Source organism: Schistocerca piceifrons, chromosome 2 (genome assembly GCF_021461385.2).
Source record: "Schistocerca piceifrons isolate TAMUIC-IGC-003096 chromosome 2, iqSchPice1.1, whole genome shotgun sequence".
Lineage (NCBI taxonomy): Eukaryota > Metazoa > Arthropoda > Insecta > Orthoptera > Acrididae > Schistocerca > Schistocerca piceifrons.
The window spans coordinates 617780518-617801231 of NC_060139.1; the positions used below are offsets into that span (position 1 = coordinate 617780518).

Below are 20714 nucleotides of genomic sequence, written 5' to 3' on the forward strand. Positions count from 1 at the left end.
TGAAACAGCGGTTGTGTTCCGCCAACATTATTGTCCACAGAATTTACGAACGGGAATTTGATATGAATGTGGTTTAGATTAGAGATTTAAAGACAAAGCCCACTTTCTTATGAATGAGTTCATCAACAAGCAAAATTAGCGCATTTGGGGGACTGAGAATCCGCATTTCGCGATGGACGAATCTCTTTACCGTCAACGAGTGACTGTGTGGTGTGCAATGTCCGTCCATTCACGGAATAATCGGTGCGATATTCCTTGATGGTACCGTGACTACCCAACGGTAAGTGAAGGGTTTGAAGGTGATTTCACCCCCGTTACCCAAACTCACCCTGATTTCGACAAGATGCGGTTCATGCAAGAAGGGGCTCGACCCCATCCAAGCAAGAAAGTGTGAGGGGAACTTTGGGGCCACGTGTTCTGGCTCTGGGATACCCAGAGTCCACTGACATGGACCTCGATTGGCCGCCATATTCCCGGATATGAAGACATGCTATTCCTTTTTTGGGGGCTATATTCAAGGCAATATGTACAGGAATAACACGAACATCATTGCTGAGCTGAAAATAGCCATTCAGGAGGTCATCTACAGCGTCGATGTTCCGACACGTCAGCGGGTCATGCAGAATTTAGCGATTCGTCTGCAGCACATCATCGTCAGTTTTGGCAGGTATTCCAACTTGTCATAACCTACATCCGAATATCTGTATTTACATATACGTGTCGAATAAAGTGTGTGCACACACTAGTTTGTAACTAATTTACGTTTCCTTCATATAGTTCAGTAAATTTCACCCTGTAGATACATTCGAAAGTACTTCATCGTGAAAGAGTTGTAGCTTATATATATGAATCAATGTGATTCTGCTGTTTTTACAGGTACCTCACGATAATTCATGTCTCTTGGTAACTTATTAATGCATGCAACGCTACATTATAACAACTGTTCTGTTAATTAAGTAGAAAAAATTAAAAACTAATACGCATGTGACTGCTTTCGCACCATTGGAGCGCTAGTGTCGCTCCAGTTGTCCATGGTAACTATTTTTCGCACCAGAAAGGGTCGTGATTTGGGGGAAAATATTAAATTGGTCTCTTTATATACTGCTCAGCAATAAATTCCACTCCTGAGCCATTACTTATCTAGAGAGCAACAGTTTTGCCTGTGCTACACCTATGATATGCAGAAGTACAAAGTATGAGACAGCGACAGGGTTAACTGTGTTGCGGTAATTAGGATTATAACACATATTAAGGACTGGTTATTGGTTACGAATAGACGTAGATATATATACACTAACAACTCCATATGTTTGCAGGTAGCTTGACAATGGCCAAAATAAGCTTATAGCACTAGCAAGTAATATCTTAATAAAAAGTCTTTGAATATAATAGCGTTCAGGCTTACTATACATATAAGGTCCTTACAAGACAACTTAGATGTTAATCTTAGTGTCGAAACCTATCACATGCGACTCACTGAGCATTGTACAGAAATTTGCACTTGAGGCTCATCACCTTGCCCTATTTTCCAATGTTATTGGGGCTCCATTCAGTCAGTTCTCCTCTCTGACATGGATCTGGATCAGGGGTTTCTTGACGAACAGCAGTTGGAATGATACAATGGATGTCTTCCCAAAGAAACACTAGTAAAGCTCTTCACATCACAATGTAGCATAATGACCAATAATTTATTTTGTCAATCTAAAGTAACTTTTGAGTACATAAATTGTTGTCAGACTTGCATTTTGGGCTCAAGAAAGGATCTGTACCAATAAATGCAAATGTTGGATTCCAGGCTAGCGTGTGGATCCATCCGTTGCGCTAGGATACTGCGAAAACCCACCTGACATTAATTCAGGAGTTGTGAAACAAATCGATAGAAGCATTTTTAATAACCGAGGGAATATAGCGTCTTCTTCATCTTGGTGATGAACTTGCAGTCGGGTCACACGGCTGATCAAGGTAGTTTTCTCGCTCTCGCACGAGAGAGAACCGACATCCTGAAACCATACCAAATGGCGTCTGAGTCTACATCTACATCAACACTCTCCAAGCCACCAGAAGGTGACGTAAGGCATTTGTAGTACCGCAAACTGATGTCCCCTTCCCTGCTCCATTAGTGAACGACGAGTGCGAATTGTGACCCTCCGTAATCCTTCGTATTTCCAGAATTTTTTTTTGTGTGCTCATCTCGCGAGAATGAGTGAGGAAATAACATGTTGTTCGGCTCTTCCCAGAAAGTACTTTCGTGTAATTACAATAGTAACCCTCGCTGTGATGCACAACGCCTCTCTTGTAGCGTCTGCCAGTGGAATTTATTGAGCATCTCTGCAACACTCTCGTACCGACTAAACGATCCCGTGATGCAAAAGCAGCGCTCTTCGTTGGATCGTTACCTCTTGTGTCAATCCAACCTGGTAAGGGTCCCAAATCGATGAACACCACTAAAAAATTCAGGCGAGCAAGCGTTGTACAGCCTCTTCTTTAATTGTTCTGTTAATCGCTTTTACTCCTGTTTTATGCGGTTTATTCTTCCAAGCGTCGTTCAGGATAGTTACTCCAAGCTATTTTACGGCATATACTGTTTCCAGTAATTTGTCACCAATACTGTACTTTTAAAGCGGTGGATTTCTTTTCCCATCTATGCGCAATATATTGCATTTATTAACGTACATCATCCATTAGCTCTTCGTATCTACATCTCCATGGACACTCTGCAAATCACATTTAAGTGCCTGGCAGGGGGCTCATCGAACCACCTTCACAATTCTCTGTTATTCCAATTTCGTGTAGCGTGAGGAAAGAACGAACACCTATATCTTTCCGTACGAGCTCTGATTTCCCTTATTTTATCCTTAAGCAAATCGTTACTGTCTTCTGACGTTGCTACTCTCTTATACACAACCGCATCTTCTGTGAACAATCTTAAAGAACTTCCACGCCTTCTTCTAGATCATTTACGTACATCCTAAAAGTAACGGACCTATCACACTTCCATGGGGTACTATGGAAATTACCTTTGCATCTGTCGATTTTGTTCCGTCAAGAGCGACGTGTTGAGTTCTGTCTGCAAGGAAGTCTTGAATCCAGTCGTAAGTCTGGTCTTGAATCCAGTCGTAAGTCTGGTTTGATACTCGCTAAGCTCGTGTTTTTCAGTAAAAAACAGTGCAGCACAGTATAAAACGCCTTCCGGCAGTTGAGGAACACGACATCGACCAGAGCGCCTATGTCACCACCGCTGTACATCTCACGGAGAAACACAGCGGGTGAGTTTCGCAAGATCTCTGTTCGCAGAATCCTGATTGATTTTTACGGAGGAGTTTTCCTTCTCCAAAACAGTCATAACACATGAACATGTAACAGGTTCCACAGTTCTGCGACAGATGGATGCCAACGGTATATCGTGCATCTATGTGCACCTGTAGACGAGCCTTCTTGGAAATGGGAGAGACGTGCGCTGTTTTACAATCCCTAGGTTCGCCTCTTTGCTCCAGCGATCTACATTAAACTGCTGCTAGAAAGGGAACAAGTTATTTTGTATAATCCCTGTCGAATCTTACAGGTATCTCATCTGGTCCACAAGCCTTTCTACTACAAATCTATTGTTCTTATTTTTCTATTCCGCGGTCAGTTATCGATATGCCTGTCATTTCAAAGGTCATGGGACGATTAAAAGGATATACCATATTATGATCTTCCACTGTGAACAATTTCAGATACCTTATCCAGTATGTCGGCCTTCTCATAAGATATGCTGAGGTAAAGCGTGACTGAGCCTCCGCTCGTGCCTTGTTGCAGCGGTTCGTTCTTCACCGTTCTGCTCGGAGGCCTGGAGCCGCGGCCCACGTCTGGGGACAACAGCCAGTCCTTCGCCACCACCGACGCCATCAAGAACGACGCCTTCTACACTCCGGACGGCAATGCCGCCTACTATGACGTCGGCGTCATCTTGTGGTCCGATCCCATCACTATCACCGGTGAGTGTCTCCACTGAAATGTCTTCTAGGTTTTTAAGATGTAGGTCAGAGATACTTAGATACTTTTGTTCCTACTGTTGATATGGCTTCCGAGTCACAATTCTATGGTATGAGTATCTATGGAGTTGGCATTCACACGCATAGGGCAGTATTGTCACCGACAAACACTGGATCCAACGTCACGTGCTTGAGATATAGCGTGAGGTTTGCCTGAGAGATTTTGAATGTTATAATATTGCTAGTACGGGGTGGTCCAGTTCAAAAGTGCAATTATTTCTGCGCAAGCGAATCATATTGAAATGAGCTACTGTAGACTTAAATCTTTGATTTTATTTGCGGCAAGTATCACAAAGCTAAGAAGTATTTTTATTTTTATTTTTCTATTTCTCATGAAAAAATGGGTAGCCACCGTTATTTTCTAAATTTTGTATTGAACTTTGTCATGTGGTCGAGTCTCTTTCAAGAAATTTGACAACGACGGCATTGTGAGATCGTGTCCTTATACGCCAAAGTAAAAGTAACTCAAAAACTTCGAATTTGGAGTTGTGACACTCAGAATTTATTGATTTATCATACTTTTAAATATTTTTATAGACGAAACTGTTATACTTTGCTCTTAATCACAGTTCCCGTTTAAAAACGCTGTAGAAAGAGGACAACTGCTCAGGTTGAAGTCAAATTTCTACAGCATATTATTGACGCAGGGTGAAACGCCATGGAACCAACAATTTTTAACGAAAATTTGACCAATAGCTGTCGCTATAAGCGTCAGAATACCCACACCAACAGATGCACGGCACACGTCCCGAAGGCGCAACATAACTGTCTCTATGAAGACTCGCCCGCTGCTAGTAAAACTCTTTTACAACAACGGTCGCTATGCGCCAGTAGCCCTGTAAAATCTTCAGACACTGAAGACTCTGAAAAATGGCATTGGTCCAATGTCTGCTAAGGATCTAGAGAAAATGACTACAAAAATCGAAAATACAAGATTGTTTTGATTGCATTGTAATCAGAGGGAGGAAAGCAGTTCTTACGACATGTGTCTAAACGTGACCACAGCATTGCAGGAGGGGTCGAGCGGTGGTGTGGAAACATTCAGTGCACATGGAATTGCCCGAACAGTCGACATGCCTGCGAGGACGGTGCATAAAATCCCACAAAATATCCTGCACTACTGTCCTTACAAAATCACCCATGTTCAGAAGCTGCCTTCTGATGACCTGCCAGCAAGACAAACGATCGTTTTGGAATTTCTTGCTCGCATCGAGGTGGACTATGAATGACCATGGACCATTCTGTGGACAGAAGAAGCCCATTGCCATCTCCACGGACATGCCAATATGCAGACTACTTCAGTCTTCAAAGTTTACTGTCTCGTGCGGCATCGTTTGTCTCAGAGTCGTATTTTTCTAGGAGATGAGTCCTGTGCATCCTATTACCTGTATCGTCACTCCTAAACGCAATCCGTGTTCCATTCTAACTCTTCAACAGAGTGGATGTCTGGGTAAGACCATTTTCATGCAAGATGGCGTTCCCCAGCACATTGCACAGCCAGTGAATCGTCTGCTGCAGAGGCATTTCGAAAACGCTAGAATTATCAGCCGTCATTTCTCTACGGCCTCACAGTCGAGATCACCTGATCTTAATTCGTGCGACTTCCGACTGTCTGAACGATGTTGTGTTCAGTGCTCCAGTTACGAACGTAGCTGAACTGAAGGCACGCATTGCGCAACGCATTCTGAACGTGACACCTGAGGCACTTCGATATGTTGTGGAACACATTGTTTCTCACTTTCAACTTGTAGAAATCGGTGGACAGCATATTCAACATGTCTTGCTCCAGTCTCACAGCAGATAAAGGCCGATGACATTTTGTTTTTTATGTAGTTTTTCGACCTAGATTTTCCGATCTGATGTCGTACGATGTTGCCGTGGTGGATGGTCTTACCTAGGTGTGCCACAACTGCTGACTGCCGAACTTGTGGAGTCATAGATATTGAACAGTACGGATGGTGTAATGAGCAACCCAAACCACAGCTGTTGTGTTACGATTCATCTGTCACTTGTTGCATACCGCATTTACGTTAAGACGCTTACAGAGCTGTCTTTCGGTAAAATTTTCGCGCATGTGTGTTGTGAGTGAATGTGTGTGTGTGTGCGTGTGTGTGCGTGAGCGTGTGTGTGTTCCAAGACGTTCCCCCCCCCCCTCTCCCCCCCACTGTCAATAATATGCTTTTCAAATTTGATGTCATTCTAAGCAGTGGTTCTCTAACTACAATGTTTAAGTTTAAAGCGGAAACCCTATGCTTTGTGGAGTAATATTTTCTTTATTTTTTTCTTCTTCCTTAGGGAAGTAAAATATTAGACCTAATCGCAAATGCAGGTAGACATTCCGTACATCATAGGTGCTAGTAGTACAGTTTTCGGTCGTGACTATTTCAAAGTAGACACAGTGGCCTTGATACTTGTGAAGTACGGAGGAAATAACTCAAATTGTCAGAGGCAAGTCTTATGCGCAGATGAATTTTACTCTAAGTGTCTATAAATCGACTTAATGTCAACATACTTTCTAGAAACACATCTCTTAATTATATGGACAGGCTGAAGGGTATTAATTCCTTATAGCAGTGTAAATCGTTCTTTTTCAACATGCATCTTATTGTTATGAACGGTTATTGTTAGGAGGTCAACTGCGTTGCCACAGTGATAACACCGGTTCCCGCCAGATTACCGAAGTTGAGCGCAGTCGGGCTTGGCTAGCACTTAGATGGATGATCGTCCGGTGGTGTTGGCAAGTGTGTTGCACTCAGCTCTTATGAGGTCAATTGAGGAGCTATTTGAGGGGTCACCGCTCTGCTCACGAAAACTGCCAACGGCTGGGACTGTGGTGTGACCATATGCCTCTTCATATGCACATTCAGTGACGCCTATGAGCTGAGAATGACACGGCGGTCGGTCGGCACCGATACGCCTTCAGAGGCCTGTTGGGACATTTTTATTATCAAAGGTTGGTAATATGACAACCGTAACTACAGATTTGTGGTAGTAATCGACGAAAAGCAATGGTAAACTGAACTTGAATAAAACCACGATCAACTGTTAACTGATAATTTTTTCACAAGACCAGTTTTGCTACATTAAAGCAGCATCTTTAGGTGATAGTACATAGAAAGTAAAGCAAGCTTGTACTCTATACAAGTTAAAAAAGAAGGATAGCCACTAAAAATGAAACTAAATGAAAAGTATTTACAGTAGTGAAACTTCCTGGCAGATTAAAACTGTCTGCCGGAATGAGACTCGAACTCGGGACGTTTGCCCTTCGCGAGCAAGTGCTCTTGCCCACGAAAGGCAAAGGTCCCGAGTTCGAGTCTCGGTCCGGCACACAGTTTTAATCTGCCAGGAAGTTTCATATCAGCGCACACTCCGCTGTAGAGTGAAAATTTCATTCTATTTACAGTAGTGTCACATAATTAGCAAACGGAGACGCCCTCAACTTTAGAAGTCAAAGAACCGAACATTATGATGAAGGGAAGTGGTCAACAAATTATGGAGAGCGTTGCATTGGGGCGAACAGTGCAAGAGAGGAGGCACTATGGCAAGAAGAACCGTAGTTAAATGAAATAAATAAGATTAAAAGAGAATACAAGAAACATAAAATAAAATATCATAAGTAGAGCGTCTATCTGAGAAACGTAATCCGCTAACCAACCCCGTTACTACAAGGATTAAAAAAGCTAATAGGAAAAAAGTGATGCATGATTAAAAATCGAGAAGCTGGAAGTAAATTAAGCTATTGGGCCTACATGTGCATCCATGTGGAAATTGATTGCAGATGAAGGCTTAAAAGTATCAAAGACTATAAACTTTGTTTAAGACATTTGCCAATAAAAAACAAGTCGGAACTGAGAACGAACGTATCACGTAGTAGAACGACCCATTTTTAATGGCGAACCTAGGAAACCAGAGAACAGATTAATAAACCGTCTGACATAACTTGAGTGTCCAAACATACCAATACAAGAAATTTACATACTCTGTAATTGGTTGTAGCGAGGGTAAAGCACGGGGGCGGTCAGCTGTATACTAAACTAGGGGGTTGGGGGGGGGGGGGGGCGCCACATGGTTGGAGGTACTGGTGAACGATGGAAGACCACAAAACGTGACGGGCGCCGCGTGATTTTGAGCTCCGAAGTTTGGGGAATGCTTTCAGAGTACAACGTTATATCTAAGAACCAAAGAACACAGAAAAAATGAAGACGCGACTGTTATCGGGATAGCATATTGCATTAGTGGAATGCCAGAATGTAAATAGTGAGGGAATAAGGTACCAAAAGTGATTACAAAAAATCTTGAGGTCCAAAGAATTAAACTCTGCTTTTTAAACCCTCAAAATTACGTAGAATACCGCAGTGTCTTAGTTCGATCCGATTGTTTGAAAACACAATGGGAGTGTGTTCTTTCTGTGAACAATCTAAACTTCCTCAAGGATGTTGAAAATCAGCTCTTTCTCCTGTCGGTGCACAACAGATAAAAGACAGTCCGAGTTTGTAACTAAATGTCCGGTGTGGCGGAGATGTTTGCTTAAGACTGCACGCGAGCTGGCCAAATTAAGAAGATCCCGGAAAAGTGTGTTAGACGACCTACCAGTCCGGCCAATATATCTCTTTGGAAAATCACTACGTTGGATACCATAAACACCAGATACATCAAATTTACAAGTTGCTGAACTCTGTGCCTACATATGTAACCAATCATCTGAGGTATAAAATACGCGAGGAAATATTGTTTGCTATGAGACTGACACCAGTCTTCTCAGAAATCTTGCCATAGTACAGGAGCCTATGGTAAACAGTGGTCTCAAGAGTTGTTAACGATAGACTGGAAAGTGATGCCATGGATGTCATCGAGCCCACGACTTTGTTTATTCAATTTTGGTACCTCATTCATTCACTATTTATATTCTAGCAGCCCACTAATGCAGTATGCTATCCTGACGATAGTCACGTGTTCGTTTTTGCTATGTTATTTGGTTCCTAGATACAGTGTTCTACTGTTAAGGTATTCCCCAACCTTTGGAGTCAGAATTCCGCCTCACCTGTCACGTGTTCTGGTCTTCCGTCATTCGCTAGCCCCTCCGGTCGTATGGATATCCCCAACAATTCAGTATACAGCTGACCGCCTGCAGCGCTTTACCCTCGTCACAACTTTACCCTCGTGACAACCATCTACAGGGTACGTAAATTTCGTGTATTGGTCTATCGGTTCTTCTGGTTTCTTACGTCTGCCATTATAAATGGAGTATTCTACTATCTGGAAGATCATCCTGGGTTCCGACTACGCTATTGGTGAGCGTTTGAAGTAAGGTTTATAACCATTGAAGTTTTTTAATATTCTTAGTCCATAATTCGTAGGCAGTCTGCACATGGAAGTAAGAGGACAAATACCTTAACTACCTTCTTGCTTCCCGATGTTTAATCTTGCATAACTTCTTCCTTCTGTTTTTTTTTAAATTTTTTTTTACTAATGGGCCTATTATTGGTTAACGTTTCTCAGAACGAAGCACTACTGATGGTATCTAATTTTATGCTTCTTGTATTATATTTAAATGATATCTGTTACATTTAATTACCGTTTTTTGTCATAGTGTCTTATCCCTTGCACTATTTACGCCAATGCTCTGCCAGTTTTTCAAATGGTTCAAATGGCTCTGAGCACTATGGGATTTAACATCTGAGGTCATCAGTCCCCTAGAACTTAGAACTAGTTAAAACCTAACTAACCTAAGGACATCACACACATCCATGCCCGAGGCAGGATTCGAACCTGTGACCGTAGCAGTCACGCGGTTCCGGACTGAAGCGCCTAGAAGCGATCGGCCACCGCGACCGGCTGCCAGTTATTATTTGTTATCTACGTTCCCTCTTAATGAGACTGGATTCTGAGAGTACGAACGTTGGGTCATTTTCGTATGTTAATCTACGTGACGCTACTTTTCAGTTAGGTTTATTGTTGTCGGCTTCTTTAATTATTTTAATTTTATGGACTACAAGGATGCTTCGCTTTCTATGCAGTATCATCTGAAGACGCTGCTTTAATGCAGCGAAACCGGTCGTATCAATAAATCACCAATTAACAGCTGTTTGTGGTTTTATTCAAGTTCAGTTTACCGTGAATTTCAATGGTCGTGGCTGCCTATGATGTAACACTGTACATGAAAAGTAAGTTTTCCGTCTTTAGCGTATTCTACTTTGCATCCGTAGCAGCAACTGTTATTCACTATTGCTGTTACTAATGAAAAATGTGTGAAACAGGAGAAATACGAATAATACATATTAAAGCTTTGGTATTAGTGCAAATTGCAAATAAATAGCGTTGTGCGAAAGTGCGGGTCTGATGTGGGCAACTTGCACAGCTCACTATTCTCAATCCATCGATATTTCTACTGTATGTTCCCAGTTTACGTATATTGCCCTGGAAGTTGTCCCCGCCGGCCGCTGTGGACGAGCGGTTCTGGACACTTCAGTCCGGAAACGCGCTGCTGCTACGGTCGCAGGTTCGAATCCTGCCTCGGGCATGGATGTGTGTGATGTCCTTAAGTTGGTTACGTTTAAGTAGTTCTAAGTCTAGGGGACTGATGACCTATGTCAAGTCTCATAGTGCTTGGAGCCATTTGAACCATTTGAAGTTTTCCCTCTTGTGGAACGACCGTCTACCTTAGGTACAGTTACGGTAAACTTATCATTGTAGAGAAGTTCTAGTTTAATACACAACCATACAATCATGATTCTCGTTAAGGAATTGTGTAATTTCTTTTCAGTTCACTTAAAACATTCAGTAAAGTAATGTGTTATCTTGTATGGGATCTGCGTTTATGATTGTAACTAAGTTCCTAGAAGGACATAGCTATCACTACGTCGTTTCAAAGCTGGTGACAGCACCGTATACATTTATTAACAATCGTATATATCATATTAGTATATCACATAAATAATAATAAGACATTTGCTACAAATAACATATTATTTCTTCTGTAGTTCTAGTTATGTCAAGTTTACTTTACCAAATAGTTTTTTCCTCCCACTATTAGAATCTCAAAATGTTCATTTCAAATAACTTAAACGAGAAATGCTTCTTCTCCTGACCATTTCCGGTGATCATACTGCTGATTGTGTACGAACCAATAGAAATACTTTATCTAACGTTTGCTTGTGCCTCTCGTTGCAGACTACGTGAAGCCTATCAAGCTGCCATCGAGGTCGCAGGTCAGCGAGACGTTCGCCGGCTCCGACGCCACCGTCACTGGGTGGGGACTCACCAGCAACGGTGAGCTGCTTCTGCGTCTACATCTACATCTACACTGCGTAGATCACAGATAGAAATATATTTAATGGGGGGGAGAGGTACTAATGTTCATGGGAGTAACTCTTTTGTAGGCTAAGATCAGTATCCAATGATACAACACTGAATGAAATTAAGCTTAATGAGAAGCTCAGACCGGCAAGTACTACAGATATTAAAACATCACAAGATTCTCATAAAAGTAAGTGAAAAATAATGTTAGTATATTGCATTGGAATATCAGGGGATTAAAAGACACTGTAGATGAGCCACTTGTTTGTTTAGAAGATTTAGAAACTGAGGGTGGAATAGATGTACTATGCCTGTCTGAACATCACATAACCAGACATATATAAATGGTAAATGTAGCTGGATATAATTTTTCAGCACATGTAAGTAGAGACACTATTGACAGACGTTCAATGTCAAGGAAACTCACCAACAGCTGTTATTTTAAGACGTTATTTTATTTTATTTTGTATGCTACCAGTTTCAGCATTTCACTATGCCATTTCAGGCCCCATATGCAAGATGGAAACAAAAAACATTTTTAAAGCAAAATCTAATCATTTCCTAATCTAATTCCCTGCCTGAAAGCTTAATATAAATAATGGTACTTATATAATTGTAGCTGTGTACAGATCACCATTGGAAAACTTTCACTGCTTCTGAAAAACTTGGATTATTTGTTGTGCTATCTGCAAAACAAAGCAAATTATTGCGTTTGGGGATTTAAATATAGATTTTCTGAAAGAGCCTGATAGAAGGAATGGCCTTTAAATATTACTTGGTTCTTTCAGTTTGACTACTCGGAAAGTACAGGAAAGCAGCACACTGCTAGATGTTGTTTTTATAGATAAATATAAATTTAATCAAATAAAAACTTTTCCTGTTAAGAATGGTCTTTCTGATCATGATGCACATATAGTTAAAGTATATGACATAGAGCCATGCAATAAAGTAAAACAGTCCTCCAAAATAGTGTGTTGTTCAATTAACGAATTAACAATTCCAAATTTTAGGGGAAGCTTGCAAGAATTAGACCGTTATGAGGTGTACAGGGAACCAGATGCTAATTTAACATTAATTTATTCCATCACACCTTTATGAGCATATTTCAAAATAGTTTCCCTAAGAAAACAGTGAAACGTTATAGTAAGAAACCATCTAAAACGCTGAGGCTTATTAGAGTGATAAAAAATCTTGTGTACAGGAAAGGGAACGTATTTTGTAGCTAAAGTGAGTAATGATCCAGAGATAGTCGAATATTATAATAGCTACTGCACTGTGTTAAGAAAAGTCATGAAAAAATCCAGAAGCATGTGCATTATGTCTAAGGTTAGCGCCTCTGATAATAAAATTAAAACAATTTGTAATATTGGTAAAAGGAAAACAGTGCATCCAAGAGCATAAAAAGACTGTGATTCTGTCAGAATTATTGAAAAATTTGCCATCAAAAACTCAGAAAAAATATTTTTAATAATTGTTTTCTAAATGTTGTAGAGAAAATAGGAACCAGCTGTTCATCAGAAAATGGAAGAGGCAATATCTATATAATATGATAAAACTGAAATGCAGCCGCCCTTTTTTGCTAAAATTAGGAAAGTAATAAATTCACTCAAAAATAAAAGCTCACATGGAATTGATGTCATTTCCAACAGAGTAATAATTGCTTGTTTCCATCAGATAAGGAGGAATCTCTTACATGTTTGTAGTAGATCACTGAAACAGAGCATTTTTCCAGACAAACCGAAATATGCTATTATTAACCATTGCATAAAAAAGGGGATAGATCTAATGTTAACAACTACCGCAAAAATCTAGCTTCTGGCAACTTTATCCAAAATTCTTGAAAAAAATAATGTTTTGAAGGGTAACTTCACACATTTGTATAAATGAATGGTTTTCAGAACGGCTTTTCAACAGAAAATTCTATATATGCTTTTACTAATAAAATATTAAATGCTCTGAATAACCAACATCACCCAGTGGGATTTTCTGTGTTGTCTCAAAGGTTTTTGGCTCTGTGAATCATGAAATTCGTCTATGAAACCATAAGTATTGTGTATGAATGAGATTCTGCACAAATGTTTTAATTCGTATTTAACTGGAAGACTGCAGAAGCTTGAAATTAAGATTACAGATAGTCTGCAAACATCAGCAAAGTCCTCTAACTAGGGAGATATCAAAAGTGGTGTCCAGCACCCTTGGGTCTCTTATTGTTCTTAATATGTATTAATGACTTGCCACACTATATTCACGAAGATGCAAATCAGGTTATTTTTGCTGATGATAAAAGTATCGTTATCACGCCCAACGACGAAGCATTAGCTGAGGAAACAGTAAATAATCAGAAAATTACCAAGTGGTTCTCCGCAAATGGACTCTCACTAGGTTTTCATAAAACGTAGTTTATACAGTTCTGTACAGGAAATGGTATAAACCCGTTTACAGACTTTCAACCGAAGTCTGTTGCTAAGGCAGAATACTCAAAAATTCTGCATGTGTACATTGATGAGAAATTCATGTGGAAGAAACACATTCATGATTTGCTGAAATGTTTGAATTCAGCTACTTATGCAGCTAGGTTTTTTGCAAATTATGATGATAAACATACCAGTAAATTAACCTATTATGCCTGTTTTCATTCACTGCTTTCATATGGCATCATATTTTATGGTAATTCATCTGTTGTTGTTGTTGTTGTTGTTGTGGTCTTCAGCCCAGAGACTGATTTGATGGAGCTCTCCATGCTACTCTATCCTGTGCAAGCTTCTTCATCTCCCAGTACCTACTGCAGCCTACATCCTTCTGTATCTGCTTAGTGTATTCACCTCTTGGTCTCCCTCTACGATTTTTACCCTCCACACTGCCCTCCAATACTAAATTGATGATCCGTTGATGCCACAGAACATGTCCTACCAACCGATCCCTTCTTCTAGTCAAGCTGTGCAACAAGCTCCTCTTCTCCCCAATTCTGTTCAATACCTCCTCATTAGTTATGTGATCTACCCATCTAATCTTCAGCATTCTTCTGTAGCACCACATTTCGAAAGCTTCTGTTCTCTTCTTGTCTAAACTATTTATCGTCCATGTTTCGCCTCCAAACATGGCAACACTTTCAGAAAAAGGCTTCCTGACACTTAAATCTACAATTGGTATTAACAAATTTCTCTTCTTCAGAAACGCTTTCCTTGCCATTGCCAGTCTACAATTTATATCCTCACTACTTCGACCATCGTCAGTAATTTAGCTGCCCAAATAGCAAAACTCATCTACTACTTTAAGTGTCTCATTTCCTAATCTAATTCCCTCAGCATCACCTGATTTAATTCGACTACATTCCATTATCCTCGTTTTGCTTTTGTTGATGTTCATCTTATATCCTACCTTCAAGACACTATCCACCCCGTTCAACTGCTCTTCCAGGTCCTTTGCTGTATCAGACAGAGACTCTATGTCACTGGCAAACCTCAAAGTTTTTATTTCTTCTCCATGGATTTTAATTCCTCCTCCGAGTTCTTCTTTTGTTTCCTTTACTGCTTGCTCAATATACAGATTGAATAACATAAGGGATAAGCTACAACCCTATCTCACTCCCTTCCCAACCACTGCTTCATTTTCACTCCTCTCGACTCTTATAACTGCCATCTGGTTTCTGTACAAATTGTAAATAGTCTTTCGCTCCCTGTATTTGACCCCTGCCACCTTCAGAATTTGAAACAGTCTACAAATGCTAGAAACATAGGTTTGCTGTCCTTAATCTATCTTCTAAGATAAGTCGTTGGGATAGTATTGCCTCATTTGTTCCAAAATTTTATGGAATCAAAACTGATATTTCCCAAGGTCTGTTTCTACCAGTTTTTACATTCATCTGTAAATAATTTGTGTTAGCATTTTGCAGCCATGATTTATTAAACTGATAGTTTGGTAATTTTCGTATTGTCAACACCTGCTCTCTTTGGGATTGGAATTATTATATTCTTCTTGAAGTCTGAGGGTATTTCGCCTGTCTCATACATCTTGCTCACCAGATGGTAGAGTTTCGTCAGGACTGGCTCTCCCAAGGCTGTCAGTAGTTCAAATGGAATTTTGTCTACTCCCGGGGCCTTGTTTCAACTCAGGTCTTTCAGTGCTCTGTCAAACTCTTCACACACTATCATATCTCCAATTTCATCTTCATCTACATCCTTTTCCATTTCCATAATATTGCCCTCAAGTACATCGCCCTTGTGTAGACCCTATATATACTCCTTCCACCTTTCTACTTTCTCTTCTTTGCTTAGAACTGGGTTTCCAACTGAGCTCTTGATAGTCATGCAAGTGGTTCTCTTTTCTCCAAAGCTATCTCTAATTTTCCTGTAGGCAGTATGTATCCTACCCCTAGTGATATATCCCTCTACATTCTTACATTTATCCTCTGTCCATCCCTGCCTAGCGATTTTGCACTTCCTGTCGATCACATTTTTGAGACATTTGTATTCCTTTTTGCCAGCTCCATTTACTGCATTTTTATATTTTCTCCTTTCATCAATTAAATTCAATAAATCTTCTGTTACCCAAGGATTTCTACTAGCCCTCGTCTTTTTACCTACTTGATCCTCTGCTACCTTCACTGTTTCATCTCTCAAAGCTACCCATTCTTCTTCTTTCCCCAATTCTTGTCAGTTGTTCCTTAATGCTCACCCTGAAACTCTCTACAACCTATTATTCTGTCAGTTTATCCAGGTCCCATCTCTTTAAATTCTCACCTTTTTGCAGTTTCTTCAGTTTTAATCCATCTCCTTAAATTCTCACCTTTTTGCAGTTTCTTCAGATTTAATCTACAATTCATAACCAATAGATTGTGGTCAGAGTCCACATCTGCCCCTGGAAATGTCTTACAATTTAAAACCTAGTTCCTAAATCTCTTTCTTATCATTATATAACCTATCTGAAACCTTCCAGTATCTCCAGGCCTCTTCCACGTATACAACCTTCTTTCATGATTCTTGAACCAAGTGTTAGTTATTCATCAGCTATTCATCATTAAGAGAAAAAGTATTCATTGCACAAAAGTGTATACCAGAGTAATAGCTGGAGCTGATCCAAAATTACGGTACCGATACATTCACAACAGATACATTCACGTATGAAATTTGTTATTAATAACCCATCCCAGTTCAGAATTAAAACCAAAATGCATAGCTACAACCATAGAAGAAAGGATGATCTTCAGCATTCTGCATTCAATCTGATTGGCACAGAAAGGGGTGAATATGCTGCCACAAAAGTCCTTGGTCATTTGCCAAATAACATTTAAAGTCTGACTGATAGCCAACCAGCATTTAAGAACACATTAAAAGAATTTCTGAATGACAACTTCTCTTACTCAATACATGAACTTTCAGATATGAAATCGCAAACGAAAAAAAGTAATACAGTGTAAAGAAATTTTATGTGAATCTGACATGTCACATATCATCACAAAATGTCATATCCCTTATCTAAGGAACAAGTACTAATGTAATGTATCAACACAGACTGCCGGCAATTGTACTACGTACTAGGACTTGTTCCTATGCCACTCACGTAAGGGTCTTGAAATGAATGATACAGGATCCATAAGCAGATGACTGCAGTGTATTTCTAGATTCATAGCGTGTAGGCTTTCACGGCCGGCGTCTTCGGGAATTAAAACTTCCAGGCTAGGAGGCCATGGTCCAATAGTAGAAATACTTCTCCCTGACGTTTCGTTGCCAGCTGCGGGCAACATCATCTGAGGTGAGTCTATGACTCGAGTCGTAGACTCACCTCAGATGATGTTGCCCACAGCTGACAACGAAACGTCAGGGAGAAGTATTTCTACTATTGGACCACGGCCTCTTAGCCTGGAAGTTTTAATTACTATTTCTAGATTCTTCACTATTCTTCAGAACATCAGGGGATTAAAAAACAAAGTAGATGGGCTTCTTGTTTGTATAGAAGATTTAGAAACTGAGGGTGGAATAGATGCACTATGCCTGACTGAACACCATATAGTCACAGGTATTGAAATGGTAAATGTAGGTGGATATAAGCTTATAGGTCATATAAGTAGAAACACTATGGAGAGAGGAGGAATTGCCATATATGTTAAAATCAGTCACAGTGTGAAAAATTTGGAAACTAAAAAATTTTGTGTAGAGCAACACAGAGCAGCATGTGCATGTGAGCTTAAACTAAATAAAGGCACTTTCATAATTGTAGCTGTGTACAGGTCCCCACTGGGAAATTTTTAACTGTATTTGAAAAACTTGGATTCTTTGTTGTGCTGCCTGTCAGACAATGGAAAGCAAATTATTGTTTGTGGGGATTTCAAAGTAGATTTTCCGAAAGAGTCAGATAGAAAGCTTGACCTTGAAGTATTACTTGTTTCTTGCAGTTTGACATCAGTTATTGATTTTCCTACTTGGGTGGTACAGGAAAGCAGCTCACTAATAGATAACGTTTTCATAGACCAAAATAAATATAATGAAATAAAAACTTTTCCTGTTAAGAATGGTCTGTCTGATCATGATGCACAGCTAGTTACTATATATGACACAGCTCCATACAGTAACGCAAAACAGTCCTCCAAAATAGTGCATTCCATTAACGATTTAACACTTCAAAATTTTAGGGAAATCTTGCAACTATTAGACTGGGATGAGGCATAACCTATTTCACGATACCTTTGTGAGTATATTTGAAAACAGTTTCCCTAAGAAAACAGTGAAATATAATTGTAAGAAACCATGTAAAAAGCCATGGCTTACTAAAGGGATAAAAATATCTTGTAAACAGAAAAAGGAAATGTATCTTATAGCTAGGAGGAGTAATGATCCCAAAACAATGAAATGTTATAAAAACTACTGCACTGTATTAAGAAAAGTCATTAACATGTCCAGAAGTATGTGCATTATGTCTGAGGTTAGCACATCTCATAATAACATTAAAACAATTGGGAATATTGTGAAAAGAGAAACAGAGCCACTGAGAGCACAGGAAGACTGTATTTCTATCAAACACAATGAAAACTTTATTAACTAGAAGTCAGAAGTAGAAAACATTTTTCATAATCATTTTTTAAGTGTTGTAGAGAAAATAGGTTCCAGCTATTCATTAGAAAATGCAAACCAGTATATGAAAGAGGCAGTACCTACACAATTTGATAAAATTGAAATTCAACCGACCTCTCTTACTAAAATTAGGAAAATAATAAATTCACTCAAATGTAAAAGCTCACATGGAATTGATGGCTCTTCCAACAGAGTGCTAAAAGCTTGTTTCCAACAAATAAGTAAGATTCTGAGCCATATATGTAGTAGCTCACTCAAACAGGGAATTTTCCAGATAGACTGAAATATGCTATTGTTAAACCATTGCATAACAAAGAGGATAAATCTGATGCTAACAGCTACCATCCAATCTCACTTCTGACAGCTTTCTCCATGATTCTTGAAAAAGTAATGTATTCAAGAGTAGCATCACATATTTGTAAGAATGAAGTACTAAGAAAATGTCAGTTTGGTTTTCAGAAAGGCTGTTCAACAGAAAATGCTATATATGCTTTCACTGGTCAAATATTAAATGCAATGATTAACCGAACATCACCCATTGGGATATTTTGTGATCTCTCAAAGGCTTTTTAGTGTGTGAATCATGAAGTTCTTCTAGATAAGCTTAAGTATTGTGGTATGAGTGGGACAGTGCACAAATGGTTTAATTCATACTTAACTGGAAGAATGCAGACGGTTGAAATTAACAGTACAGATAGTCTACAAAAACCAGCAGAGTCCTCTAACTGAGGAGGTATCAAGAATGCTGTCCCACAGGGTTCAGTCTTGGGGCCCTTATTGTTCTTCATATATATTAACGAATTTCCACTCTAATTCATGAAGATGCAAAGTTAGTTCTTTTTGCTGATGATACAAGTGTAATAATAACACCCAAGAAGCACGAATCAGCTGAGGAAATTGCAAATAATGCCTTTCAGAAAATTATTAAGTGGTTCTCTGCAAATGGACTCTCACTAAATTTTGACAAAACACAATTTATACGATTCTGTACAGTAAATGGCATAACACCATTGATAAATATAGACTATGAACGGATGTCTGTTGCTAAGGTAGCATACTCAAAATTTCTGGGTGTGTGGATTGATGAGAAATTGAATTGGAAGAAATACATCGATGATCTCCTGAAACGGTTAGGCCTAGCTACTTATGCTATTAGGGTTATTGCAAATTTTGGTGGTAAACATGTCAGCAAATTAGCCTATGATGCCTATTTTCATTCACTGCTTTCATATGGCATCATATTTTGGGGCAATTCTTCATTCAGAGAGAAAGTATTCATTGCACAAAAGCGTGTAATTAGAATAATAGCTGGAGCCCATCCAATATCAACTAGCAGACATTTATTTAAGGAACTCGGGATATTCACAGTACCTTCACAATACATGTATTCACTTATGAAATTTGTCATTAATAATCCATCTCAATTCAAAAATAACAGCAAAGTGCATAGCTACAACACTAGAAGATAGGATGATATTCACTATTCTGGATTAAATCTCACTTGGCTCAGAAAGGGGTAAACTATGCTGCCACAAAAATCTTTGGTCATTTGCAAATAGTATTAAAAGTCTGACAGATAGCCAACCAATATTTCAAAGCAAATTAAAAGAATTTCTGATTGACAACTCCTTCTACTCAGTAGATGAATTCTTAGATATGAAATAATAACTGTAAAAAAATTAATTAATGAAATTGTGTACAGAAAACTTATTTTAAAGTGACACATTCCACATCATTACGAAATGTCATATTCATGATCTATGGAACAAGGATTAATGTATGTATGTATGTATGTACTGGTTCTTGAGACTTTATAAGAAGAGGGGTTTTCGCGAAATAGGAGAAATGAATTCAGAACTGTGAATACGATTAGACTGCAACTCACAATTATTTAGTGACAAATGAAATTCTGTGCCATACCAGGGCCCAAACTTAGATTTTCTGTTTTATGCAGTCAGTTGCCTTAACCACTTTGGCTATCCAAGCACGTGTCCAGGACCGACCAAAATTTCCATATGTCACTGAGTGCCTATGTCTTGCACTTGTACAATTGCTGTGATTCCTGCACAGAGCGAGACCTTATTATTATTGTTGTGGCCTGTCTAGGCATGTGATACTATTTGCAATGCTGTGTTTTCGATGTTCTGTGCAATGTCCTTCAGACATGCGTACATGGAAGCATACTCGGACAGCCAAAGTGGTTAAGGCGATTGTTGTGTATCCCTTCAAAGTGGTAAGGAGAGGTGGGCTACGGAGTGGTGTGGCAACTGCCATCGTGGGAAAGCTGAACAAGACCAGAAATGATTAGGGAACAAGT

At 39.4% G+C, this 20714-nt stretch overlaps 1 protein-coding gene across 1 annotated transcript in view; it reads left to right on the forward strand.

Annotated features, from left to right (window-relative positions):
* Window positions 1–20714, forward strand: part of LOC124775668 (brachyurin-like) — a 47195-nt gene that overhangs the window by 22471 nt on the left and 4010 nt on the right. Inside the window, exons 4-5 of the mRNA XM_047250496.1 lie at window positions 3799–3977; window positions 11205–11303. Coding sequence (XP_047106452.1) covers window positions 3799–3977; window positions 11205–11303 — 278 coding nt within the window. The remainder of the gene's footprint in view (window positions 1–3798; window positions 3978–11204; window positions 11304–20714) is intronic.